We start from the raw sequence: 27,461 nt of genomic DNA on the forward strand, positions 1-27,461 counted from the left end.
TCGAGACCAATGGACCCATGGAGTTATCCCTGCGACCTTCACAGCTGTAGAGGTAGAAAGCAAAACAGTAAAAGGTCCTTTCCACCGGGGCCCCAAGGGCTGGAGCCTCCAGTCTTTCACCCAAACTCTATCCCCTGGCAGGAAGGAATGTACCTGAGCCTGAAAGGGGACAGGGTTTATTTCTCTCACATAAGACTGAAGCTCAGAAATTATCCGGGCCAAGAGGGCTACCTGCTCCTGCACCTGGGCAGACCCTAAAGTCCCTGTCTCCCTTAATTCCCTGCAAAATGGCTGGGGGCTTCCCATACACAATTTCAAAGGGAGAGAGGGCCGTTCCTTTAGTTGGGGTGCATCGGAGGCGGAAGAGGGCTAGTGGCAGTGCCTGTGGCCATTTCAGTTGGGTTTCCTGACAAATCTTTGCTAGGCTATTTTTCAAGGTTCTGTTTGCCCGCTCAACCTGCCCTGAACTCTGGGGACGGTAGGCACAATGCAATTTCCAGGTAATGCGCAATGCGTGGGACAGGGCCTGAAGTGTGGCTTCAACAAAGACGGGACCATTATCTGAGCCTATGGCAAGGGGCAGTCCAAACCTGGGGATGACATCCCTAAGGAGGGCTCGAGCTACTTCTGTGGCTTTCTCAGTGACTGTAGGGTATGCTTCCACCCACCCAGAGAAAGTGCAGACCATGACCAAGAGGTATTGGAGCCTACCGCTCCTGGGCATTTCTGTGAAGTCTATGACTAGGGACTCAAAGGGTGTTAGTCCTCTGGACTGAACTCCTGGTGGAATACGGGGTCCCTGACGAGCATTATTCTGGGCACAGAGAGTACATCGGGCAGAGGCAGTGGCAACCAGACTATCCAATCCTTCCAGGACCACTACTCGACTGAGTAGGCAGGCTAGTGCTGTTTTCCCTAAGTGTGACAGGTCATGAGCTTGAGACACTACAGGCCAAGCTAGGTGGCGTGGCACCAGAACTCTGGTATCAGGGAGATGTAACCAACCATCAGGTCTCCTTACTGCCCCTTCTTCTTGAGCCCATTTCTCTTCCGTTTGGGTATACATAGGCGTCCATTCTTGCAGTCAAATTTGGAACAGGGGGGTCACAGTACCTGCTGGGGGTCCTCGAGCAGCTTCCTTGGCCACCCGATCAGCATGGCGGTTCCCTCGGGCCACTGGAGTATCTGTCCTTTGGTGTCCCCGACAGTGAATGACAGCTACCTTTTTAGGGGCCCAAACGGCCTCTAGCAACTGAAGTATTTCGGGTCCATACTTAACAGGTTGGCCTGCGGCATTTATGAGTCCCTTTTCCTTATACAAAGCTCCATGAGCATGTAGAGTTGTGAAGGCATACTTGGAATCAGTATAAATGTTGGTCACCAGTCCTGCTGCTAGCTCCAGAGCTCGTATGAGGGCCACAAGTTCTGCTTTCTGGGCTGAAGTTCCTTGGGGCAGGGCCCTTGCTTCTATCACCTTATCCTCTGTCACCACAGCATAGCCTGCCAATCGCTTGGAGTTCTCCACGTAACTACTTCCATCTGTGAAATAAATTACATCTGGGTCCCTCCAAGGAACATCTTTGAGATCTGGTCGACTGGAGTACACTTCATCCATGGTTTGGATACAGTCATGATCCGGTGGTCCCTCAGATGCTGGCAAAAGAGTGGCGGGATTGAATGTAGCCACTGTTTCCAGGTGTATCCGTGGATTCTCACATAAGCTGGCTTGGTACTTAACCATGCGGCTATTTGTAAACCAGTGGTTACCCTTGTACTCCATGAGGGTGAGAACTGCGTGGGGGACTTTGACAACCAGTTCTTGCCCCAAGGTCAACTTGTCAGCTTCCTGGACCAGTAAGGCTGTTGCTGCAATGGCCCTCAGGCAAGCTGGCCATCCTTTAGCCACTCCATCCAGCTGTTTAGACAGGTATGCAACAGGCCTCTGCCAGGATCCCATCATCTGGGTCAGCACACCCAGAGCAACCCCCTGTCGCTCGTGGACATACAGTGAGAAAGGTTTCTCCACATGAGGAAGGCCTAACACAGGGGCTTGGAGTAGGGCTTTCTTTATAGCGATGAAGGATTGTTGAGCAATAGGTCCCCATTCAAATGGTTCCTTTTCACCCCCCTTTGTGGCCTGGTAAAGGGGTTTCGCCATCAGTGCAAAATTCGGAATCCAAATTCTGCAGAATCCGGCTGCTCCCAGAAATTCCCTAACTTCCCTTCTGGACTTGGGTTGGGGAATTGCAGCAACCGCTTGCTTCCTACTGACATCCAGTCTCTGACTTCCCTGGGAAATGCAGAAGCCCAGATACTTCACTTCTGACTGACAGAGTTGGGCCTTCGAGCGTGAGACCTTATAGCCCGCATCCAAGAGTAACTCCAGCAATTCTCTGGTAGCCTCGAAACACTCTTCCTGGGTCACTGCTGCAATCAGGAGGTCATCTACATACTGGAGTAAAACTCGCCTGGAAGGCTCAGATTTAAAAGTCTTAAGGTCTTGTCCTAGGGCAGTCCCAAAAATGGTAGGGGAGTTCTTGAACCCCTGTGGCAGGCGGGTCCATGTATACTGAAGCTTCCGTCCTGTTACTGGGTTTTCCCATTGAAAGGCGAAAAGCAGTTGACTGGCGGGGGCCACCCGAATACAAAAGAAGGCATCTTTTAGGTCCAGTGTCGTGAAATGGGTAGCTCCAGAAGGTATCAATCCAAGCAGGACATATGGATTGGGCACTACAGGGTGTAATGAAATAGTGGATTTGTTGACCACTCGTATGTCTTGGACTGGCCGGTAGTCCTCAGTCCCTGGCTTCTGGACTGGCAACAGTGGCGTATTCCATAGAGACTGGCAAGGTCGAATAATTCCATGGGATAACAGACGATTCAGATGTGCTTGAATCCCTTCCAGAGCCTTTCGGGGAATTGGGTATTGAAGAAGACAGATTGGCCGGGCACTTGGAAGTAAGTCTACATGGACAGGGGGAATATTTCAGGCCAACCCTGGGGGATTATCTTCTGCCCATACCCCATTGACCTGGAAGCTGTCGGCCAGGTGTAGGTCAACTTGGTCATGCGACTGATGCAGCCGCCATTCTTCTTCAAGGGGGCAGCAGAAACTCAATATGCCCTTAGGGCTGGATGTCGGGGGCCGAAAGGAGACCGAAGTCTGGCCATCAGAGTCAAAGGAACTTTGGGCCCTAAGCTTGGACAGCAGGTCCCGGCCTAACAAAGGGATTGGACAGTCTGACATATACAGAAATTCATGAGTGACTGTGTGTGAGCCTAATTGGCATCTACGGGTCGTCAGGAAGGGCCTCCGATCCTGCACCCCCGTGGCTCCCACCACTCGGACAGTTTTTCCAGACACAGGCGCTAATCGCTCTGTCACAACAGAGTGTTCAGCTCCTGTATCAATCATGAATGGAATTGAGCGGCTCCCTATGGTTAGCTTGACCATGGGTTCCTGGGAGCCCAGTTTGTAGGAACCCGGTCTGTCCTATTCATCCCATTCTGCCATCTCGGCTATCCCAATGATGTCAGATTCAGAAGGCTCATACCTTCCCTCTCGAACTCGGCCTCGGCTTCCTCGATCTCCTGGTCCCCTTCTCGGTCCCTGGCGCTTCTGGGGGCATTCATCTTTCCAGTGCCCTCTTTCCTTGCAGTAGGCGCACTGATCCCTCTCCAATCGTGGTCTGGGATTCTCCCCTCGTGGCCAGGATTGATTGAAGGAATCTCGAGGCCAGGCTGGCGGTCCGGGGTCCCACTTTGGCTTCCCATTGGCTGGAGGTCGACCTCGGTTAAGGGTGGAATTAGTAATGGCTGCCGCCAAGAGGTCGGCCTTCTTCTGCATCTTCCGGTCAGCCTCTCGGCACATCTCCTGATCCCTATTAACGAAAACCTTTGTTGCAATCTCAATTAGCTGGGTGGTATTCATCCCTGCGAATCCCTCCTGATGCTGCAGCTTCTTCCGGATATCTGGCATACTCTGGGCCACCAATGCACTATTCACCATTCTCTGGTTTTCTAGTGCCTCAGGGTCGAATGGGGTGTATGTTCTGTAGGCTTCAATTAGTCGCTCTAAAAGGCCCCAGGGGATTCAGTTGCCCCTTGGAGAATTTCAGAGACCTTTGCCAGATTAATGGGCCTCTTTATGCCTTTCTTCATACCTTCCAGCAAGTCCCGGCAATAGCCAGACAACAGTTCATAGTGCTGCCCGTTATTTGAATCCCAAGCTGGAGCTGCACGAGGGAACCGAGCTCTAACCCATTCCTCTGGGTTCTGTATCCTCTCGGGGGCACGCACTCGCGTGATGGCCTCAGCATTTTGTAAAATCTTCCACCTCTCCTCAGTTGTGAAGAGGGTCAGGAGGAGCTGTTGACAATCAGTCCAAGTTGGGTTATGGGTGGCCATAATACTAGCCACTAGGTCCACCAGTGCCTGAGGCTTTTCAGTATAAGAGGGGTAATGCGTCTTCCAATTCAGGAGATCGGTGGTTGTGAAGGGTACATACTGGTAGGCCTGTGCCTGTATAACCTGATCCTGATTATTAGGATCCGGTTGAGTGGTGGTTACCTGACGGAGGGGCAGAGCTCTCGAGGAGGTGGGAATGCAACCTGAGGTAGAGCAAGGAGCTACCCCCTTATCATGCTCAAAGGTGATTGCAGCGGGTCTAACCCGTTCAGGGGAGATGTGTTGAACCCCTGAGGGATGGGGAAGGGTACTCATAGACTGAGAGGTGATCACAGGTGATTCAGTCCATTGAAAGGGATGCTGGGCCCCTGATGAGTGGGAAGGGGTACTAGAGGGAGAAGCTGGGCTGTCGGGAGTTGAAGAGTCAGGGAGTGGGGCCCAAAGCGGGTCATGGGAGGTTAGCAGGGAAGGATGTGGCAGAGGAGGGTAGATGCTGGCTAAAAAGTCCAACCTAGGATGTGGCGGGGTTTGTACAGAAGGGGAGGAACTATCCGGAGAAGCCTGTGCTGGAGAGGCTTGGGCTAGACGCCGTGGATCTCTGGGGGTGGAGCGGAACCCCAACAATGGGCCATAAGGTGGTGGCTCAAGATCTGAGGGGTCATCAGAGAGTATGGGTTTCTCGGACAGGGTAGGGGCGGAAGCCACCGATTGGATGGTGGGCTTCCTGGGACTCTTTCCCTTCTCCAGTTTAGATTTTCTAATAATCTTTCTTTGAACGCGGCCCAGCATGTACTTTACCAGGGATCCCATATAGGTTTTTAACCAAGAGGGAGGGTCAGTGACAAGGCTGTCCCAGGAATCTATATAGGGGAGTTGTTCAAGATATCCTGGTTCTCCTACAACTATGCTGTAAACCTTCCGGATTACTTCAATATCTAAGCTACCACCAGGGGGCCACCCCACTCCCATAGATGGCCACTCAACTTCACACAAGGTTCTTAGAGTACTTAAGCTTAAAGTCTGTCCATAATCATTAACTAAAAATCCTTTCTTAAAATTCTTAAGCATACAATCTAGGGGAGTAGTAGTTTGTCTAGATGATGTCCCTCCCAAAATGCTTACAGTTACAACACACAGAAAGGAAGGGAAATTTTTTGGAAGTGTGGTAAGGGGTCCACACGTCCCGAGACACAAGGTAGACAAACAACAATCGCTTCCTTCCGTCGCTGGCCAGTTGAACTCGTGTTAACTGGAACCGCAGCTATAAGAAGTCCACACTCATTTAACATTCATACATCACACACACTGTACAAAAAATCCCACCCAACAATTTCAGATTGTTCAGATACAGATAAGCTCTGACGGTTTCCCTGCTAGTCCCCACTAGACTAGAAGGTACTAAGGCCTTCGCTGAGAGTTGATCAGACTCCCCTTCCCTCAACTTTTGAGGGGCTGATTACAGTTTCCTAGGATTACAATACAGAATACAGAATACATACCCGGCCAGTGTTCCTCAGTCAGTTCTTCTGGAGCCCCATGTTGGGCGACAGAAATTGATATAGGGTTCAGATCCCACTTCTGACACCAGGAATTGATGCAGGAATTACCACTATTGTTAGCAGAATCTGTGGTACTTCAGGAGTCAAACACCACACACCAGAATAAGAGAGAAGTCTTCTTTATTTGCCAGCAAACAAAGTAGGACATCAGCGCTAGCTCTCTCCTTTTCTTCAGCTCTCTGTGTCTTGTGTCTCTGTGTCTTGGTTCTCCTGTCTCGGCTCCTTCTCTAACGTAAGCTGCTTCTGTTCTCATTTATATATTGTCCTAAACCCCTCTAGCCCCCCTTTCTCACCAGATGGTAAGGAATAGATTGATTACCCTGTCTTGAACTAATTATCTCTACACATTTACTCAAAATATCAGTTACATAGGTTTCAGATATTTCCTAAACTGACCTACGACCTGGGGCCTCTCAAACTAGACAATGTGGCACCTATCTCCTGCATTTTATTATTATTAAATTCTCAGATTCCCAGCTAACTTCATAACTTAAAATGCTAACTGGACTCTGGCATTCATTAAGGGGCCAAGGGGCCAGTCCTACACTTAGCTATAATCAATCAAGGAAAAGAGTTGACTTTTCCTGACCTCTTTCACCTTTAGCTTCATACACAGAACCAGCTAGGACTGTGGATAATTCAAACCAGATGACCTCTTAAACTGCAGACAAAGACTGAATTAAAAAGATATTTTACATAAAGAAATAGAACTTATTAAGTAAACAGAATAAAACATATTTTAAAATAAGCAGAAATCAGAATTCCTTATAAGACAGAATCTAAATTATCAAGAATCTCTAAACAGCATTTAGCCTAATCTTTTAAAACTGCCTGCTTGCTGATCCCCTCGAGACTGTCCAGTATGCCTTGCTTAGAATGGCATCCAGATGTGGTTTTATTATTATACCTATGAACTAGCCTTAACAATCCATCACTCAAAAAGGGACAAAGAAAGTTTTATTTCTCGCTGACCTTTCTAACCTCTAGTCTAGCAAAAGCTAGACATTTGAGTAATTAAACCCAGATGGCATTCTACCACTTTCAGGACTGAACCAAAGTTAAACAATTAGCAAATTAATATGATTTCTCTGTCCAGGCTGCCTCATAACAACTGGCTCCCAAAATGTGGACTTGGGCCCCCTGCTGAATTCTCTTTTACTTTGCTGGTGGGGATGCTGAGCCCTGTCAGCAAGTAAATAGACTGCTGCTGCTCCCCGCTCCTTGTTTCCAGCCCTGGGCAGCAGGCTGGGACTTCTCCAGCATGTGTGAGAAGTTTCAGCATGCTGCTCAGAGCAAGACGTTGGGAGTGGTGGCAGTCCATTTATTGGCTGCCAGCAAAGGTATGTCTAGCGTGCCCGCACGAAGGGAGGGAGGAGAGAGAGAGGCAAGTGTTGCTCCCCCACCCCACCCCCTGCCACCCCTGGCCCTTCCAACTGCAGAGCTGGCTACCTCCGGAGAAAGAGCCTGTTAAAAATTTACCAGCACACCCCTGGACCCACCCCATAACAGCCAGACCCCCTGCAAACAGTCACAGAATCTATGACGAGATAGAATTGGTGTGTAGACCCTGAGGTCTATCATTAAAACTTGGGTTCCATGGGTCAATTTTAGCAAACAATGGAAAAGGTGCCGGTACTCAGTACCCCCATGAACCCCCTCAAAAACGCCATGGTTTATTAGGATTTATTTACTGTCTTTTTGAAACAAATTCACCCAAGGCAGTATTATAGCAGGAATAAGCTGAACATAGATAACAGACAAAATTGCAGCAGTAAAAATATTCAATTAGCGGTAAATACTATGGCATAGTATGCTACCTAAATTGTCAACACATAAAATGCAATAAAACATCTTAATAGACAACACAGGGTGTAAGCAAACATATATAGATCAGATAGAGTAAAAGTAGTTAGAAAATAAGAAAGTTACACATGAAGTCAGAAAGGTGCATGAATATAATCTCAGGGTAGGAGTAAGTAAGTGTCCCAGTTGTGGCCATGCCCCTGCGTCCAGACTCACCTTTTTCCAGTGATCTGGCTCTGTGGCTTCTCTGGACTTTCTTGTCCCTGCATTGATGCATCTGCTGCCTGATGCAATCCAAGCCTCGCTTTGGTGTGCCTGCAATCCAAGCCTCACTATAATTTATTCAAGCCTAATTCCAAGTTGCCACATCATCAGCAAGTCCTTAATTAAGCACCTTGGAATTCTCATGCTTCACCTTTGCAAAAGGTCTGGCTTTGTGTTCCCTGTTTAGATCCAATTCCAATCCCTGCTTGGCTTTGTTCCTGCATTCTTTGATTCCAGCCTGACTTTGTTCCTGTGAGTCTTGCCCCTGAAGGTATGTTCTATGTTTCTATGAGTCTTGTATTTGAATGCTTTGTTTCTGTGTGTCTTGCTTGTAAACCTTGTTCCTGAAAGCCTGTCTCTAGAGCTATACCCTGCCAGGGCCAGTCCTAGGGTCTCTGGCGCCCCCCTGCAGACTATGAGTTGGCACCCGCACGCCCCCCCCCCCCTCCGGCACCCAAGCGCCCCCCCCCCCCCAGCATCTCCTTTCTCCCACCCTGCCCCTGTCCAGCGATTCTCCTTCACCCCCATCCCCCGCCGCCCTTGGTGCTTTAAATCTTTAATTTACCTCCGTTCCAGCAGCCGCGTCATTTGAAAGCCTTGCCCCGTCTCTAGCCTTCCCTCCCTTCGTGAGTTCGTTCTGCAGTCCCGCCCTCGAGGAAATGACGTCAGAAGGCAGGACTGTGGAACGAACTCACGAAGGGAGGGAAGGCTAGAGACGGGGCAGGGCTTTCAAATGATGCAGCTGCTGGAACTGAGGTAAATTAAAGATTTAAAGCACCAAGGGCGGCGCGGTATGGCGCCGCAGCAGCGACCTTGAAGGCAGGCGTCCCCCTGTGGCGCTTACCCCGCTTATCGGGTTTGACCAGCCCTACACCCTACTCTTGGTGTCTGTAACAGTTTGACGCTACCCTTGGCTCCTGCTTTCAATCTAGCCCTGCTCTTGACTCTTGTTACGGTTAAACCCTGTTTCTGCTTAAGCCAAGCTCTATTCCTGTTCTCTGTTAAAGCTAAAGTTCTGTTACTGCTTTCTGCTAATGCCAAGTTCTGTTCCTGCTCTCTGTTAAAGCTGGAGCTCTGTTACTGCTTTCTGCTAAAGCCAAGCTCTGTTCCTGCTCTCTGTTAAAGCTAAAGCTCTGTTTCTGCTAAAAGCCAAGTCTGTCCAAGCCAAGTCCGTTCCTGAATCCTGTTCCAGCTGCGAAGTCCATTCCTGAATCCTGTTCCTGCCTTGTTTAGTCTTGCTTTTGTTTGTTCTTGTTCCTCGCTCCTGCCCTGTTTTGCCTGTCTAGTTGTGACTTGTCTTGTCTCTTTCTGTCTAGTCCTGTCCGGATCCAGTCCTTGCCTTGCACTTTTCTGGACCTAGTTTTAATCTAGTTCCATGTCTTGCCTTGCCTTGTATTGCCTGGGTCTCAGTCCCAGTTTTAATTCAGTTCTGAGTATTGCCTTGTCCTGTCTGGGTTCCAGTTTTAGCCCCTTTGCCTTGATTTCCTTGCCTCATCTGGATCTGGTCCTTGTTTTGTCCATTATGCCTTGTTACCACTGTCCTACCTTGTTGAGTCTGCTAGTTTATTTTAGTCCATTCTGTTCTGCCTGTTCCAGCCCAGGTGACTTGTCTTCCAAAGCTGCGGTTCAAGGGCTCACTACTCCTGACAGTTGTGACAGATTGCAAAGGCCATGAGCCCGACAGTTGTCTGGTGTTGGTGTTCCTGTCTTGACCTTGATTTTTGTCTATAGTCCTGTCCTGTTTCAGTGTCTTGTCTTCAGTATTTTTTCTGCTTTTATCCAGTTCTGCCCAGGACCTAGCCATTCCCTTGTACCAGTTCCAGCAAGTAGAAAAAAAGTGTTCTCCTTGTTCGGAGAATAGGAGGCTGCAGATCTCCTTTTAGGAAGGATTCTTCCCCGGAGTAAGCTTGCTTACATTCAGCCACGGCTGATTATGTGGCTAGAATCCCGATGAATTGTTGTCTTCAACCTTGTGTTTCCTGCACTGTCTCCAAAGAACCAGACCATTGGGCGGTGGTCTATAACCCCAGTTTTTTCAGATGGGTCTGCGACTATATGGATAGTCCATGGTAGTCCGCTGGCTACTGTCCAGATCCAGTTCAGTTCACAAGTTCCAGTCCTGGTTCCAGTTTCAACACAGCTCCAGTTCTCAGTACAATTTCAAGCCTAGCTTCAGCTTCTTATACATCTCTTGCTTCCAGTCCTGGTGCCAGTTTCAGAATCAAGGAATTGTGAAGTCCTGTACCGTGCCTGAAGAACCGGACCATTGGGCGGTGGTCTAGGACCCCATTTTTTCTAGATGGGTCTATGGTTACATGGATAGCCCATGGTAATCCGCTGGCTACTACTGTCATGATCCAGTTCAGTTCACAAGCTCCAGTTCTCAGTACAATTTCAGTTTCAAGCATAGCTACAGCTCCTAGTACATCCCTTGCTTCCAATTTTGGTGCCACTTCCAGTATTAAGGAATTGTGAAGTCTGTACCGTGCCCAAAGAACCAGACCATTGGGCTGTGGTCTAGGACCCCTTTTTAGTCCAACTGGGCTTGCGGTTACAGGGACAGCTCATGGAAGTTTGCTGGCTACTGTTTTATTAGCTCCTGTTCTAGCTCTGGTTCCAGCCTAGCACCAATTTCCAGCTCAAGCTTGTTTTTATCCGAGCTTCAGCCTCCAGCACAGCTCATGCTTCCAGTCCTGGTTCCAGTGCAGTTTTTTTCTCCAGTTTCAATCTTGTCTTCACACTCCAGTCCTGTGGTCAGTGCTCCACTCCAGGTTTTTACTACCATAGTTACCTGTGGAAGCCCAGATCTCCTGTGGGGACCACAGGAGCCTTGAGGGGGAGGAACTGTCATGGTTGTGGCCATACCCCTGGGTCCAGACTCACCTTTTTCCAGTGATCTGGCTCTGTGGCTTCTCTAGACTTCCTTGTCCCTGCATTGATGCATCTGCTGCCTAGTGTGCCTGCAATCCAAGCCTCACTATTTATTTATTTATTTATTTATTTAGATTTTGCTCACACCTTTTTCAGTAGTAGCTCAAGGTGAGTTACATACTACTACTACTTAACATTTCTAAAGCGCTACTAGGGTTACGCAGCGCTGTACAGTTTAACAAAGAAGGATAGTCCCTGCTCAAAGGAGCTTACAATCTAAAGGATGAAATGTAAAGTTGGGGCAGTCTAGATATCCTGAATGGAGGTATAATGGTTATGTGCCGAAGGCGACATTGAAGAGGTGGGCTTTGAGTAAGGATTTGAAGATGGGCAGCGAGGGGGCTTGGCGTATGGGCTCAGGGAGTTTATTCCACGCATAAGGTGAGGCGAGGCAGAAAGGGCGGAGTCTGGAGTTGGCGGTGGTGGAGAAGGGTACTGAGAGGAGGGATTTGTCCTGTGAGCGGAGGCTACGGGTAGGAGCGTAAGGGGAGATGAGGGTAGAGAGGTAATGAGGGGCTGCAGATCGAGTGCATTTGTAGGTAAGTAGGAGAAGCTTGAATTATATGCGGTACCTGATCGGAAGCCAGTGAAGTGACTTGAGGAGAGGGGTGATATGGGCATATCGGTCCTGACGGAAGATAAGACGTGCAGCAGAGTTCTGAACGGATTGAAGGGGGGATAGATGGCTAAGTGGGAGGCCAGTGAGGAGTAGGTTGCAGTAGTCAAGACGAGAGGTAATGAGAGAGTGGACGAGTGTTCGGGTGGTATGCTCAGAGAGGAAAGGGCGAATTTTGCTGATGTTATAGAGAAAGAAGTGACAGGTCTTGGCTATCTGCTGGATATACGCGGAGAAGGAGAGGGAGGAGTCGAAGATGACTCCGAGGTTGCGGGCAGATGAGAAGGGGAGGATGAGGGTGTTATCAACAGAGATAGAGAGAGGAGGGAGAGAAGAAGTGGGTTTGGGTGGAAAGACAATAAGCTCGGTCTTAGCCATGTTCAGTTTCAGGTGGCAGTTGGACATCCAGGCAGCAATGTCAGATAGGCAGGCCGATACATTCAGGTACACTGGATATTTCTCTGTCCCAGGAGGGCTCACAATCTAAGTTTGTACCTGAGGCAATAGAGGGTTAAGTGACTTGCCCAAGATCACAAGGAGCAGCAGCGGGATTTGAATCAGCCACCTCTGGATTGCAAGACCGGTGCTCTAACCACTAGGCCACTCCTCCTCCTTGGAATGACGCTTGAATAAGTCAATGTTTGATAACATGCCTAGTGAGAGACTCCTTATGAAATTAAAAAGTCATGAAATAGGAGATAATGTCTTACTGTGGATTGGAGTCTGGCTAAAAGCAGGGAATAGAACTAGTCAGTTTTTTCAAATGCAGAAAGGTAAATATGGACTGCCTCAGGGATCTTTATTGGGACCAGTTTTGGTTAATATATTCATTAATGATGTAGAAAGGTTATCACATTTATTCATGACACAAAATTATTCAAAGTATTTAAAACACAAACTGATTGTGAAGAACTGCAGAAGTGCCCTACTAGTCTCGGAAAGTGGACATCTAAATTTAATTAGAAGAAGGCTAATGCCATCAAGAGTGGGTACTAGGATAGTTCAGATGGTCTCTGGTGTTTTGCTTTATTTTATTTTGCAAATGATTATTCTCTATGGGGTCAGTATTCAACATGATTCAACCAGTCAGAAATGGCTCCTGGCCTGTTAAATCACCCGTTTGGGGCTACTATTCTTGGAGAACACCTGCTACAGGTAAGTAACTTTGCTTTCTCCAAGAACAAGCAGGCATGATATTCTCACATGTGAGACTCACTAGCTGCCAGACTCACAATTTAAAAGTGAAACCTGGCAACTAAGTAGAAAGAGAACCTGGTAGACAAAATGGGCTGGAGGGTGGAGTTGACTTTTTTAAGTAGCAAAAAGATTTTGCAGGACTACTTGTCCAAACTGGTTATCCCGCCTAGAATGCTGTTCCAGGAGCAGTGAAGGTGTGGATAGAAGACCACGTTGCCACCTTGCAAATTTCTTCAATGGAGGCAGAGCGGAAATGGGCTACTGAAGCCACCATGGGAACAGTGACCTGGCCATGAAGGGTCAGCTATGCCTGAGCATACATGTAAGAGATACAGACAACCATCGAAGTAGAAATAGTACGTTTGGTGATGGGCATCCCTAATCTGTTAGGGTTGAAATGTTATGGTATAAGCTAATTGTCAGAATTAAATGTGTAAGCAGAGTTATTGATTTTACTGGATCAGTTATACCAATATAAAAATACAGCTTTAAAAGACATATTGAAAATGCAGCAGAAACTGGCTTTCATTTCAAGCCCATCCTCTTTCCCCATCCCTTTTTCTGGGAACTTCTGATAGCAGGGCTAGGCAATTACAAACACTTAACAGAGACAAAAGGTACTGGGATATAGCTTTCTTCTCCTCCGATCTGAAACAAAGCATGACTAGGTGGATACCTGAAGGCTCATCAGGACATCTCCGAAAACCAAAGACCCAAGAGACAGAAAGTCTGGAGAACCCATTGAAGACAAAGACTTCAGAGGAAAAGCATAAACAAGGCATTTGCTTGTTGCCTCAGATATGTATATCTGCCCCCTCCCATCAGCTATCAGGGAGGACATGTGCAGTAAGGAAAGACTTGTAATGTGATCATATGAACAGACTGAAACCTGTGCAAAAGCCGTCAAGCTATAGAAAAGCCATTTGCCAGCAGATATCCAGGAAACATGTGACCATGCTTCCCTGCAAACTACAATACCCAAGATCCCCTGTAAACTACAATATCCAGGACTCAGGGAACATTATAAAAGCCTGGGAGCAGCCCAGCTAGCCAGTTTTTTCTCTTCTATCCTGCATCTTCCTGGGACCTGCAGCTCACCTGCCTGCCTGCTATGAGGACCTCTTCTGCAACCATGTGCTTATCTCATGCTGTTCATACTATGTAACAAGGACTTGTAAGTAACATAACTTTTGATCTAGACCTGCTACCTTACTTTACTTAAGTACAGATTCTCTGTAAAGATCTGCAAGACCTACCTCTCGTTTGGTTTGCAATATTATTTACATATTATATATATATATATATATAAAATTATAAACATTAGTTAGTGCTTTAGAGCTCTTCCCCCAAGATAAATCATTTCTTGTAACAGAAAGATACAAAAAGCTAAAAGAACTGTCTATGAGGTTTTGTACACTCCAGAGCACACTTGCTGCTTCTCCAGGATGAGAGCATGCTTAGGGAAGAAGACAGGAAGTACAATGGACTGACTGAGATGGAATTCTGAGACCTCTTTAGGGAGGAATCTTGGGTGGGTTTGAAGAACAAACCTGGTGTAAAGTGAGGCTCCCACAAGGGTTTGAAGTTCATTTATTAAGAATAACACTTTATACATGAGGAACTTCAGGGACCATGAATGGAGTGGTTTAAATGGAAGTTTCATGAGAGCTGTGAAAATGACATTGAGATCCCACGCCACAGGAGGTGGTTTGATAGGAGATTTGGTATGATATAAACCTTTCATGAATTTATTTATTAAGGGATGAATTCAAATAGGCTTGTTATCAACTCTAGAGTGAAAAGCACTAATGGCACTCAAGTGTACTCTGACTGAGTTAGTTTTGAGGCCATAATCAGAAAGATGGAGGAGGTACTCCGTGAGGGTAGGAAGAAAGCACCTAGCAGGGTCGAGTGCTCTGGCTGTACACCAGAGGGAAAATCTTCTCAAAACGGTAACATTTCCGTGTAGAAGGTTTCCTAGAGGCTAATGTATTCTAGAGACTCCTTCCGGAAGATTTAAGGAATCTAAGTCTATGTCATCAAAAACTAAGCCATTAGGGCCAGAGAGCGGGGGTCTGGATGGAGGAGAGGCCCCTCGTTCTGTGTCATTAGGGATGGAAAAGGATCTAACCTCAATGGTTCATTGGATGATAACTCTAGGGGAAGAGGGAACCAAAATTTGGCATGACCAGTAGGGAGCAATTAGGATCATGGTCCCTTGGTCTCGACATAGTTTGAGGCGTTTTTCCTATGAGAGGCAGTGTGGGAAAAGCTAAACCTAAATTACTTCTTCTTTGTTACAGCAAAATTCATGGACTTTATCATCTTTAATTATCTTTGTTGTCTTATACGTTGCATATTCGATTACTATCTTATTATTACATTGTTAAATTTTATTTTACTAACTGTAGCCTGCACTATGGTATTGTGTAAGCCACATTGAGCCTACAACTAGTGGGAAAATGTGGGGTATAAATGTGTTAAATAAATAAATATAGAAGATCCATTCCCCAGTGGCATCTGGGCTTCATGGTTGAGAGCATAGAGTCTGGAACAAAAGCAGAGAAGCTTGTTGTTCTTAGGAGGAGCAAACTGGTCTATCACTGAGGTTCCCCACTGCAGTAATATTTCTCTCGTGGGGGACCAAGAACCCTGTGTGAGGAGATCATCGAGGTGAGCACTCCAACCTACCATGGAGGCATCCATGGTAATGACTTTGTGATGTGGAAGGGGTTGAAATGGAAGTCCCCTGGTGAGATTCTGGAACACCATCCACCACTGTAGAGAGTAGCATAGCTGTGGTGTAACTGGAATACAAGCCAAGAGCAATCCCGTGGCTTGGGACCATTTAGAAGAGAGTGTTTCACTGAGGAATTCAGAAGTGGAGTTGAGGCAATGGTGTTACATGGCTGTTAAAGCCATGTGTACAAGTAGGCAGAGTATCTGATGAGCAGATACCTGGGTGGATTTGGAAACCTGATCAGAGAGATGCATTATGTTGTTTGTTTTCGGTTGAGGGAGGAAGGCTCAGCCCTGAGTAGTGCCCAGGAGAGCCCCAATGAACTGTAAGTTCTGAACAGGTTGAAGATGTGATTTGGGGTAATTTATCACAAAACCAAAGAGTTCTAGGAGCCGTATGGCGGATTGAATTAAGGTTTGTGCCACCTCCCAGGAGGCTGCCTTGAATAACCAGTCATCAAGGTAGGGGAAGATGTGTATGCCCCACCTGCAAAACGTTGCAGCTACCATAGGAGCCAACTTTTCAAAATGATTGGGGGTGCTGAAATTTTTTTTCTTTTTTTACAGGCAGTGCGTCTCCTCCCCCCCCCCCCCCCCCCCCCCCCCCCCCCCCATCTTAAAATTCTGTCTACTGCAGTCTTCACCTGGGCAGTAGCAGCGCCACTTATAGGCTGCCTGCAACCTGCACAAGGACTTCTTCCTTGAACAGTCCCACCCCTCAGTCCCCCTGTACTGTGCAAATATAAAGAGATGCAAATTTCAAAAACTGACATATTTCAATCACTATACTATAGGTTAACAAATTTTCCATTTTTTGTTTTATTTGTATAAAACAAAAAATGGAAAATATGATATCATTTTAGTGGACTAAATACATTTTTCAATTAGCTTTCAAAGGCCAAAACCTCTTTCCTCAGGTCAGGACAGTATACTGCTGTTATGGTATTCTGTTCTGACATAAGAAAGGAGGGTTTGGTCTCCAAACATTAGTCAAAAATGTATTAAAATTAGTCCAGTAAAGGTATCACTTTACTTCCATTTTCTGTATCTATTAACACAGCTACCACACTACTTTATCCTAAACTAAAAATAAAATTCATTTTTCCTACCTTTGTGGTCTAGCCATTTACTGCTTCTAATTGTTTTGGTCCCAGTCTCTTGTTTCTTCTTTCCTCAATCTTTAACTTTCCCCCCTTTCCATCTAGCATCTCCCCCCTCTCTCCCCCCTTTCCTTCCACCATCTGCCCCCTCTCTTCCCCCTTTCCATCCAGCATCTGCCCCCTCTCTCTTTCCTTTCCATCCAGCGTCTGCCCCCTCTCTCTTTCCTTTCCATCCAGCGTCTATTTTCTCCATCCATCCTCTCTCCCCTGCCCTCTCCCCCCATCCATATCCAGTAATTCTCCTCTCTCCCCTGCCCTCCCATCCTTACTACTACTACTACTTATCATTTCTATAGCACTTCAAGGCATACGCAGCGCTGTACACCATACACAAAAAGACAGTCCCTGCTCAAAGCGCTTACAATCTAGAACCAGATGCATCCATCATTCTGTGTTCACTGCAGTGTGGCACAGGTGAAGAGTAACCATACCATACATTTATACAGAACCCTGTCTGATTTTGCAGGGCACTTTCTCCACATACCATGTTCCAAGACATAAAGCAGCACTGAGGCTCTTTGAGGAGCAATAAATTCAGTGCTTTTTATTCTACATTTCATCCTATTCTCATTTGAGATTGTATTTCAAAGGAAACACTGTGCATATTTTACTATTTATGGATAGTTCCCTGGTGCAACCACCATTCTTCAAATTATGCTAGAATACGGTATAGTCAACTACACAAAGCTCAGGAGCAGCTGGTTCCAATAGTAAACGAATAAGGCTTAACATACCACTCCTATTAAAAGTGCAGCACAAAGACACTAACCTGCCTAAACTTCTGAACAGGCTACTTCTTTTCAAAATGCAAAGTGATTTTTCTACATTCTCTGGCTACAAGAACCATAAACTCTTCTTTAGCATTTCAATTAAAATTTTCAAACAGAGAACAAAAAATGTTTTTCTTGCCATTGTACAATCTCCTTTTGGTTTCTCATCAGTTATGTATCACAGCAGTTTAAGGTTCAAATGACATTTGACCTTTTTAAACATTTGTAACAGCAGCCAGAGATAAGACAGAGCACCATTTAATCGGGAAAGACTCAGTGCTTGCAGTCTGTTTGAGGGGTGTAGGCAGGAGAAATTTATTATAAATATTAAGACAAATCATGGCCATTAACTGAAAAGAAAAAAATAACCCTAAACATGAGCCCTTAGGACACTTTAGTCTCACTTTCAAAGACACATTTTTTCATGAACTAAGAGGACGACACAAATTAAACTTTTTTCTACCTCCTGTTATTTTAAAATCTATTGCTTTGATTTACCTGACTGAAGGGCAGTGAAGCAGAGCACAGCACAGCAGGCTACCTCTTGTCTTCTCTCCTTATCTCTCTCAGCCTCCCGCCCTTGTGTAAACAGGAAATGAGGGCGGGAGGACACTCAGAGAGGCAGCCTGTTTTGCTTTCACTGCTGTTCAGGTAAAATCAGTTTTAAGTGCTGGCCAAAGTTTCCAAGTGGGCGGTTTTACCGCCCAATTGGGCGGTTTTTCGCCAGCGGCAGCGGGAAAATTTCGCCAGCCGCGGGATGCATTTTTTGGGGTGGTTTTCCTGTCGCCGCTGTGCGAGTTTGGCGGTTTTTTCCAGGGCTTCTATTGGACCAATTTGGTCCAATAGAAGCTTTTCCGGGGCTTCTATTGGTCCAAATTGGACCAATAGAAGCCTTTCAGGGGCGGGGTGACGTCAGGGATGGCGTAGGGGCGGGGCTAGTGACATCAGAGGCGGGGTTGGTGACGTGGGAGGCGGGGTTAGTGATGCAGGGGCGGAGTTATGTGATATGGGGGCGGGTTGGTGACGTGGGGGCATGGTTCGGTGACGCGGGAGACGGGGATTGGCTACTGATGGTTTTTGGGCAGGATTACGGCTCGTTTGGGGCTGGGAAAAATTTTCCCAGCTGGCAACCCTGGTGCTGGCTGAGCTGCAGGAAAGCAAGGAGGGCAGGTTTCAAAATATTGGGGGTGCTCGAGCACCCATAGCACCCACGGAGTCGCCGCCTATGGCAGCTACCACTATCAGGCACTTCAGGAAGACTCATGGGGCCGAAACCAAGCTGAATGGCAAGACTTTGTACTGATAATGCAGACTCCCACAGCAGAAGCACAGGAACTTTCTGTGCGCAAGTAGAATAGGTATGTGTGTGTATGTCTGCTTCAGATTTAGAGATCAAAGCCAGTCATTGAGTTGTATCATAGGAAGAAGTGATACCAGGGAAACCATGCAACATTTTTCTGAGTAGGAACGTGTTTAAATCCCATAGATCAAGAATTAGTTGTACTCCTCCTGTCTTTTTTGGTATGAGAAAGTACCTGGAATAAAGTCCTCAGCCCGTTGTCCATGTGTATCCTGGAAGGAAAACCAAATCTGGGGAAGAATTCTGTTAAACATTTTGCCAGTACTTTAGCAGATTCGCTGGAACATGGGAATGCTTCTACCCACTGTGAGAATGGGCACACACATACCAGTAAATATTTTTTACCCTGGCATGGGGTCTGCATATCTGTAAAATCAATATGTAAGTCCAAGAAAGGTCCTACTGCTTTTGGGAGGACTGCAAGGAGAGATGGTACGTGTTTCCTGGATTGGGAAGTGACCTGCTGAAACTGAGCATAAAAACAAAAAATTCTGTACAACTTGTTTCAAGATGTGCACCCACCATTTCTGTCTTATGTCATTTATTAAGGTGGATGCTGGTATATGTAGTGACTAGTGCATCTGGCCTAACATCATTGTTAGGGCCTGAAAAGAAATGCAAGGGTTACCTGAGGGGTGAAACAATATCCTATTCTGAGACTGACATCCTGCACTTTCCCATTGCTTCAGCTCAGTCTGGAGAGCTTGTGACTGCATCTCTGTAGCTTGGGATGGCTGGAACTGTTTGCCTGAGCGCAAGGTAATTAACTGTAGAGGCCTGCTATCTCCTTCCCAGGGCTTATATCTAGCTAGTTTGGCCTCATGGTCACAAATGTCATTCATGAAAGAGACTCAGTCCTTGCCTCCAGTGTGTGCTTGACACTTAATTACAGCTACTGGTACCTGCTGCTCCAATCTCCGATGCAGCAACCAAATTATGTCACAGAAAATGGATAGATGAGACTCAGGGGTACCATGCCCTGTGAGCATACCTCTCCTTACCCATCCGTCCAGATTCTTAGTCAGTGCCTGGTGCACATATTGGGAGTCAGTGTAAATTGTTAGTGATGACTGGGTGTATGAGCTCAATGCCACCTTGCAGGCATAAAGCTCTGCTGATTGGGCTGTGTGCTTAGATGGGTCCAGGGACCCTGCCTGTACCATATCCCATTCCCCATGCATGAAATCATGATAGGCCCTGATAACTGCATATCCTACTGCCAGTGTCTGATCCTGTGTGCCTGAAGCAAACCCATCAATAAAAACAGTTACGCTGCCTGGGATGAGAGTCTCACCCGCTAACCACTCATTCTCTTTTGCACATATATGGGATTCTGGGCCTGGAATATTCATTTCTGCCAGCACAGTGGATGGATTTTCCGCATCCACTCACTGTACTGTGCAAAGTCACTGTGGGATGTGAGAGCAGGAACAAGGCGGTTGCCTGCCTGGAATTGGACAATAAACCTGTGCATTGCTTCAAGATCACTTTAACACAATGAGGAACATACAATTCCAATTGTATCTGGAAGAACAGAACATTCAGGTGTTGTACTGCCACAGCAGGAGCCCACAGCTGTTTCAAACACATGGAGTATCCTCGCTCCGCAGTCCCTAATGGACTTGACCAAAACATGATCAATTTCTGAGACTTCCCCTGTTTCTGTGTCACTACTGCATGTATAAAAATTTCATCTGCTGAAATGTACACTTGCAAAGGCTGTCCTTCAACCGGTGTAAAAAGTGGTTGAGCCTTTTCCAGAATATCCAAAACATTGTGAAAAGCTAACTGTTGCTCTGTATCCCATTATATTCGCCTGGAACCCTCCCTGGCTGAGTACCCTTCAGAAACCTCTGAATGGGCTCAATGACTGTGGCATATCCTGGTATCGAATCCCTACAAAAATTCAGCAGCCCCATAAGTGCTCTCTGACATCTGACACTCTCTTGGGGTCCTTTAGTGCCCTCAAGTCGGACATACGGCTCTCATGCACTAGCTGTGACCCTGCTGTAATCGTGGTTCCCAGAAAGGTCACTTCTATCTGGCACAGCTGGGCTTTGGACTTATTCACCTTGTACCCAAAATGATCTAAGGCTTTAAGTACCTGAACAGTAGCTTCTATGCACTGCTGTCTGTCAGGGGCAGAGTATAACAATGGGTTAAGAACTGGTTGAAAGATAGGAAGCAAAAAGTAGGGTTGAATGGTCAGTATTCTCAGTGGAGAAGGGTAGTTAGTGGGGTCCCGCAGGGGTCTGTTCTGGGACCGCTGCTTTTTAAAACATATTTATAAATGACCTAGAGATGGGAGTAACTAATGAGGTAATTAAATTCGCAGATGACACAAAGTTATTCAGGGTCGTGAAGTCGCAGGAGGAGTGTGAAAGATTACAGGAGGACCTCGCAAGACTGGAGGATTGGGCATCCAAGTGGCAGATAAAGTTCAATGTTGACAAGTGCAAAGTGATGCATGTGGGTGAGAGGAACCCGAATTACAGCTATGTCTTGCAAGGTTCCGCGTTAGGAGTCACGGACCTAGAAAGGGATCTGGGAGTCATCGTTGATAAGACGTTAAAAACTTCTGCTCAGTGTGCTGCGGTGGCTAAAAAAGCGCACAGAATGATGAGTATTGTTAGGAAAGGGATGGAAAACAAACACGAGGATGTTATAATGCCATTGTATCGCTCCATGGTGCGACCGCACTCTAATATTGTGTCCAATTCTGGTTGCCGCATCTCAAAAAGATATAAAGGAATTAGAGAAGGTGCAGAGAAAGGCGACGAAAATGATAAAGGGAATGGAACGACTTCCCTATGAGGAAAGGCTGAGAAGGATAGGGCTCTTCAGCTTGGAGAAAAGGCGGCTGAGGGGTGATATGATAGAAGTCTACAAGATAATAAGCGGATTAGAGCGGACAGATGTGAAGCATTTGTTTACACTTTCAAGCAACAACAAAACCAGGGGACACAAGATGAAGCTAGAATATGGTAGATTTAAAACAAATAGGAGAAAGTTTTTCTTTACTCAGCGTGTAGTTAGACTCTGGAACTCGTTGCCGGAGAATGTAGTGACAACAGCTGGCCTTACGGAATTTAAAGTGGGTTTGGACAGATTCCTGAGGGAAAAATCCATTGAACATTATTACTTTTTTTTTTTTTGGGGGGGGGGGGGGGGTTGGGTTGCCGGGTTCTTGAAGCCTGGATTGGCCGCTTTCAGAGACAGGATGCTGGGCTTGATGGACCCTTGGCCTTTTCCCAGTATGGTGGTGCTTATGTACTTATCAACATACTGATATAAACCCACTGTCCGAGGTAGCTGCTGTTGCAGATGCTTTAAATCTCCAGACAGAACTTTATTAAAAATGGATGGACTCTCACAGTAACCTTGAGGCAAGCGAGTCCAAGTGTACTGTTGTCCCTCATAAGAAAAAGCAAATAAATCCCAGTTTTGTTCATCAATCCCAAAACACCAAAAGGCATTACTGAGATCTAAAACTGAAAAATGAGTATGGTCTTCTGAGATTCCCTGTGTCGCTAAGGCGGTGGGGTCAGGTACCACTGGGAATTCTGCCTTCACTACCTCATTAAACTTGCGTAAATCCTGAACGATTCTCCACTTCCCATTAGGTTTTTGGACAGGACACAAAGGGGTATTGTACTCACTGCTAATGGGAACTATAATACCATGCTGCATAAGTGTGTCTATTTCTTCCCTGATTCCTTCTATTGCTTGCTTGGAAAGAGTGTACTGTCTAATCTGCGGACCATCACAACCTTTCTTGAGAAAAATAGAGACACTATCTATTGATTTAGCCCTCCCATATGGCTGCTGTGGAGTTACCCAAACTGAGGGTGGGACCTCCTCCCACACATTTGATTCCATTACTAAATTGCATGGAGCTGACACTATGGTATATGTAAAGTTCCACTGCGGACACTCCCACACTGTGTAACCATCTAACTTCCCTTTCTGAATCTTCTTCCACTGTCTCCTGGAGGAGGTACCCGTTGGCCGCCCTATTACCCCCACCCACCAGGGCTCATCCTCACCCCGTGGGATGGCCCACAAGAAAATCCCTTCCTCTCCTTTCAGACAATGTCTAGCTGTAAGATGTACTTGTGTCTGGGCAGCATACATATCTTGACCCACTAGGGGTCGCATGGCACCTGTTCTACAGGGAATCAGATCCAATTCCTCATAATTCCACTGACTGGCAATTGCTTGGGTCATCAGTTCAATTTGCTCAGGCTCCCACCGGAGCACTGGGGCTACAGACATGTAAGCCTGAAATCTTTTCAAGGGTTCTGTTTTACAGTGGATCTGTACTCCTAATGTAACAGGGGGTTAAGGGTTAGAAGGGGAAAAAAAAGTTTCTTACCTGGGGTTTGTTCTAGGGGGGCTCTGGACCGCTGTGGGGGCTGGTGACGATTTTTGCAGCCTTCAGCTGCGGGGAGAGGAGGCAGGTGAGGCGCTGTGGGAGCGCCGCGATTTTGTTGTCTTGGCTCCCTGGGACAATTGAGCACGTCCCCGGGAGTGAAGAACTGCATGGGAGGCCGGCAATTTCAGGGCCAATTTCGTGCCCGTTCGTGGGTTTTTTTGGGCTCCCGGAGACGATTGTGCACGTCTCCGGAAGAGAAGAGGATTTCGGGCCCGAGTTGGGGCCAGGAAAGAGCGCTGCAGGAAGCAGCACCTTCGTTTTGTAGGTCCGGGGACGATTGAGCACGTCCCCGGACATGAAGCAACGAACCGGGCATTCCCAGTATCTTCGGGCCCTGCCGGGCCGCTTGAGATGGGGGGGCCGGTGCAGTGACTGTGGACTCTGCAGGAGGCAGCGCGGAAGTTTTCCTGTCTTCCGGGGATGTTTGGGCACGTCCCTGGGCACGTGGATGTCCAGGGGTTGTCGGGCCTGTTTACGGGGCCGAGGAGGAGCGCTGTTGAAGGCAGCGATGTGGGAAGCCTGCGTTTTTTTAAAAAGAAGATGGCCGGCGCTTCGTCGAGGAGGACGTGCGCGCGTGCATGAGGTGGCGCGCCTCATGCACGAACTGGGAACGCGCGTTTTTTTTCGTGTAGGCTGAAGCCGGGGCCTAAATTTTGGGCCGGGCTTCGGATGTTTTTTATTTTTGCTTCTGTTTTCGTTTTCGGACGTCGGGGACCGGAACCAGCGGTAGCCCACACGTGAGGGGAAAATCAGGAAAGCAGGTAAGGGGTTTTTGGCCCCAAATTTAAATTAGTTAATTTTTAAATTGTATTAATGTGGTTTTTGATTTTTAGAAATTAAACGGTTAATGATTTTTAAATTCTGTTTTTGGATTTGGGGTTGGGGGATTTTTTGGGATTTTTGTGGTATGTTAATTTTTGAATTTGAATATTTTAAGGGGGTCATTTGGGAGGGGTCTGGTTTTAAGGGGTTAATTAAGGTTAAATTCGACAGAGTAGGTTCAGAGGGGGATATTAAAATTTTTGAAATAGGTTTTAAATTTTTTTGGGAATCTTTAAAAGGGGGTTTTGAGGTTTGTTGTGTGGCGGGGGTTAAATATAGGGTTTTTTAAATTTTAAAAATATTGTTTAATTGGGAACGGGAATGTTGATTATAGAGGGTATTTTGAACTGGTTTGGGGAAAAATTAAGGTGATTTTTTGTTTGATCATTTGATTTTCCCATTAGTCCCTATGGGAAATTTTAAATTAAAATGGAGATTGAGTAGTACTGCTCAACATTCCGCTTGTCAGCAGGGAGATTCGGAATGTTGAGCAGGACTTGGGATTGGCTGGCTAGGTTTGGAATCCCAAGCCGAGGGTCCGTTTCCCAGGTAACGGCCAGTAAGGCAGTTGGCAGAGCGCTGGTTGACTGCAGAGGTGAGAGGGTGTGTTTTTGGTGCTGTGGCAGAGATTGGGTTTGAAAGGTAGATTTTGTTGAGTGAGAAGAATTTGAAGTAACTGATTGGTTTGGTTTGGTGACAAAGGAAATATTGGGGAGAGAGTAGAGGAGGAGTTTGGTGAGTTTTGGGTTAATTGGAAAGGGGTTGATTGCAGTGTGAGGTGAAGTATATGGATGAATGCATGGGGTGCGCTCACTAGCTCAGGGAAATTTCAGTAAAGATCAGGGGTGGACAGAGAGGGAATAAAATTATTTTTATTTTGTTAGTTATTGGAGGCCCAGTGAAATTGATTCCCATTTTAAAGGACACCTAATTAAAGGGGAAAGGATTCTAGGTTAAGGGTTTTGCCTCACGTTTATTTATTTAAGAGAGAGGTGTAGGGTGAAGAACACTGTGTGAAGGAAGATCCTGTGTGAAGCACAGTCATTGGGCCCCAACGCAAGACAGACGTCAAAGAGGATCATCACACGTTTGCTTATCCAGCTAAGTGGTGACTTTAAAAGAGATAGAAAAAAAACTAATGCTTACCAGGTAGCAGTGGGTCAGGGACCTGCAAAACAACAAAAAGTTGACACAAAGGATCATTTTCTTATGGTGACAGGTTGAAAGATTACAGTTCAAGAAAGTAATTTTTAAATGTTTGGTTCTTGTACAATACTTATCTGATATGTGCATAACAAATTGGATCCCAAAATCTGTCCTGCAAAAGATAGAAACCAGTCAGTACATTTTCCAGGTCTGCAAAATACACACTGCTTAAGGTAGAATAAATGTTTTAAATGAAGCTTTTCTGTTTTCTATGTAAAATAAATGCCTTATTATCGAAATCTTTGACTGAGTTTGTTTCTCCCTGCACAAGCTGAATCCAAATTTTAGTTTAATTTTTCCCCGCCCATTCCCAGGGAGTGGACGGCGAGGTTAGTGAACTGTATCATCTCCTGAGTTTTGTGTGCATGCTCCGGCCTGGCACGACTACCATCATCTGGGTCTGAAACCGTGCACCTAAATTACCAAAACGCAGAGGGGTGACTACACTAACTTAGTCAGTAAATCTCTTCCCAGTAAGTTAATGGGAGAGTCAGGGGCATACAAGAATTTTGCCTCCCAACTCTAAGTTTAAAGGCACTGTATATCTTAACTCGTGGGACTGTCCAGAAAATCATATCGTGTTAGTAGTTTCTGAGGAAAGAGGAAATGAACATATGTTCTGACCCAACCCTATGGTGGATATGGTGGCCCCAGTGTCAATCAAAAATTGAACTGGCACAGTAGCCAGCCTGCCCTCCACAACAGGATCTTCTAGCCCAATCTGAGTCCTCAGAACCTGCTGTGGTGCTAGTCATTGGGGACCCGAACCTCCCCGTGGTGCATTCCATGGGGGTTGGAAATTCCCTCCCCTCAGGGCCTGATGTTTTGGAGCTGGACCTGCATACCATTGTCCCCTAGCTCTGCACCCTTGCTCAGGTGTCCTATCTGTCCGCAGTTCCAACACTGTGACTGTGAAAAATCTGTTCTCTGTGGGTAGTCTGTTCTCCCTGTCCCCTGCTGAATCTGTCTCTGCCCTGCCCCCACTCCTGAGGGACTAATCATGGCTAGCTGTGTCTCTGCCTGCTCTATTTGTTTAGAGAGAAATTTGTTCTCTAATTCTTTCTCCTTACTAGCCTTCTTGTCTGCCTGTTGCTGTGTTCTCTGCATAAAATGCACAATGTGAGACATAATCTCAGCCCAAGACTTATATTCTATAGCTACTACACCATCCAGGGCCTTTTGGACTTCTATAGGGAGTCCTTTCTTTAAAATATGATAAAATAAAATGTGGGAGTTCCCATAATCCCAGGGTTGGCCAATTTCTAATTGCCACAGGTCCTGCAGCACCTTTATATAGTGATGAATATCTTCCCCCGGGGTCATAACTCTACTGGACACATTGCTAAAATTGTGGGTGTCTATATCGCTGCCTCAGAGCTACCGAACTCAGCACTGTCATTATCAGTGCTCTGCAGCGTCACTCCTGGAAATCCTGCCATTCTAAAACGTTCATCTGTATTACCCCCCACTAGTCTGGCTAGAAATGCTTTTACATCACCCACAGCTACAGTATGCCCTGATATAATCTGTTCAAATTTAGCTATAAAGGCGGAGGCTCCTTTCTCCAGAGGAGGCAAGGACCTGCATACATTTTCCAGATCCATAAAGGACCAAGGAACATATCTTAATACTGGAGCTCTAGCCCTGTCCAAATGGTTAGTCCTAAGTAAAGGATCCATTGATTTCAGTGGGGCTGACTTATGGGGATGCTTAACTGCTACCAGTGTTCTCCTCTGCTTGTCCAACTTCAGCTTACTTCGGGTATGATCTGTTGGTCTTTTTACCAGTTCTGACTCATTACTTTCTTGTCCCTGATTACTACTCTGTTACCCGTCCGAGTCCTCCTCCTCTTCATCTTCCTCACTCCCATCATCTTCATCTTCCTTCTTATTTACCCTCATAATTTTCCTGACTTCCTTCTCCAAACCTCCCTCTTTCACCCACTGTTCTACATACTCATCCATCACTAAGGGTCCCCGTAATCCTGTAAGATTCAGGAACCCACATGCCCTAGTCCACATACTACTACTACTACTTATTTCTATAGCGCTACTAGACGTACGCAGCGCTGTACACTTGAACATGAAGAGACAGTCCCTGCTCGTCAGAGCTTACAATCTAATTAGGACAGACAAACAGGACAAACAAGAGATAAGAGAATATTAAAGTGAGGATAATAAAATAAGGGTTCT

The 27,461-nt window shown here is 46.4% G+C and overlaps 1 protein-coding gene across 1 annotated transcript; it reads right to left on the reverse strand.

The window, feature by feature from the left end:
* LOC115472511 lies at positions 1-27,233 on the reverse strand (the record flags this gene model as incomplete). The annotated part of the gene is given in 5 exon segments (XM_030206800.1): positions 1-201; positions 254-733; positions 1,133-3,267; positions 20,787-20,938; positions 27,100-27,233. Coding segments are annotated over 5 exon segments (3,102 nt in total), but the record flags the coding sequence as incomplete, so codon positions are not given.
* Positions 27,234-27,461: the final 228 nt, after the last annotated feature.

This window comes from Microcaecilia unicolor, chromosome 6, assembly GCF_901765095.1.
Source record: "Microcaecilia unicolor chromosome 6, aMicUni1.1, whole genome shotgun sequence".
NCBI classification, from domain to species: Eukaryota; Metazoa; Chordata; class Amphibia; order Gymnophiona; family Siphonopidae; genus Microcaecilia; species Microcaecilia unicolor.